Consider the following 1,177-nt stretch of genomic DNA (forward strand, 5'->3'; position numbering starts at 1 on the left):
TTGACCCAAATTTCCTTGATGAGTTCACTGCAGATGCTTGCCCGGCTCTCTCAACAGACCCCGGAGCCAGCACTGGGGCACCCAGAGGCCAGGAATTCAGCCGGCAGCTCCTAATGGCATCTTCCCTCTCCCCATCCCGGCTTCCGCAGCACCCGCTCGCCGGCCCCACGCTGCTGCACTCTCAGTAAAAGCCCTTCACTCGCTTGTTGTCGGGGTCGAACGGGGACTTGGTGTGTGCTCGGGCAGCGTAGGTCACCCCCATCCGCTCCAGCTGGTAGCTGCCGCTCTTCACGAAATCCAGTGAGACCTGCAAGGCAGAACCACAGCCCCCATTACGTGCTGCGAGCCGGGGGGCAGCGGTGGGGCACCGGCCCCCCGCCAGCATCCCAGCTCCATCACTGGGCTCTCCCTGCACACTGGGCAAGCCCCACCACCACCCGCAGAGCTGCTTTCCACAGAAAACCCATCTCTGCCATCCCAGGAGGATGCACGGAGAGGAGGAAAATAGATTTTTAAAAGCATTCAGCTAAAAAAATAAACAGAATGCCCCTTTTTTTTTTTTTTTTTGAGGGCTGTTTACTTTTTTCCCTGTGGATTTTTTCAGTGCCACCCTGTTCTAGGAGTATTTACAGCCAGGCTGTGGGAGCTCGTTGCCAGAGGAGCCAGACCAGGCAGCCTGGGTGGGGGGGGTGCCACTCCCAAAGGGATTCAGCCCCCACGGCCCTGAGCCAGGCGCTGGCTGCAGGAGGGGACCACGGTGGCAGCCTGGATGTCACAAGCATGACCTGTCACCTCCGCCCACAGGGATCATGGAATCGTGGGATCTTTTAGATCAGGAAAGACCTTTAAGATCATCAGGTCCAAGCACTAACCCAACACCGCAGGGCTGGCAGCTGAGACACCCCAGCGCGGGGTGGGGCTGGGGGCTCTCGAGGACGGTGTGGTTTTATCACTTGGAAGTTGCCAGTGATTCAGCAACAAACGGAATTTGTGTTTCTCTCCTCTCCGCCTCACCCCCTGTAGCTCTTCTGCTCCTCTGACTCTCCAGCCCCGATGCTCAGAGACATCCCCCATCCTGGACACCCCAGTGCCAGAGCCAGGGAGCACCTCACCCGGCTGTTGACGGGCCATATCCATGGGAAGGGAACTGATGAGCCACATCCAACACCACACGACC

General features: G+C 58.7%; 1 protein-coding gene across 1 annotated transcript in view; it reads right to left on the reverse strand.

Annotated features, from left to right (window-relative positions):
* Nucleotides 1-181: 181 nt before the first annotated feature.
* Nucleotides 182-1,177, reverse strand: part of SARDH (sarcosine dehydrogenase) — a gene marked incomplete at its 5' end in the record, with an annotated part of 21,860 nt that continues 20,864 nt past the window's right edge. Inside the window, one exon of the mRNA XM_010152402.1 lies at nt 182-307. Within this exon, the coding sequence (XP_010150704.1) occupies nt 182-307 (126 nt within the window). The remainder of the gene's footprint in view (nt 308-1,177) is intronic.

The sequence above is a fragment of the Eurypyga helias genome, unplaced genomic scaffold (genome assembly GCF_000690775.1).
Source record: "Eurypyga helias isolate BGI_N326 unplaced genomic scaffold, ASM69077v1 scaffold26755, whole genome shotgun sequence".
NCBI lineage: Eukaryota > Metazoa > Chordata > Aves > Eurypygiformes > Eurypygidae > Eurypyga > Eurypyga helias.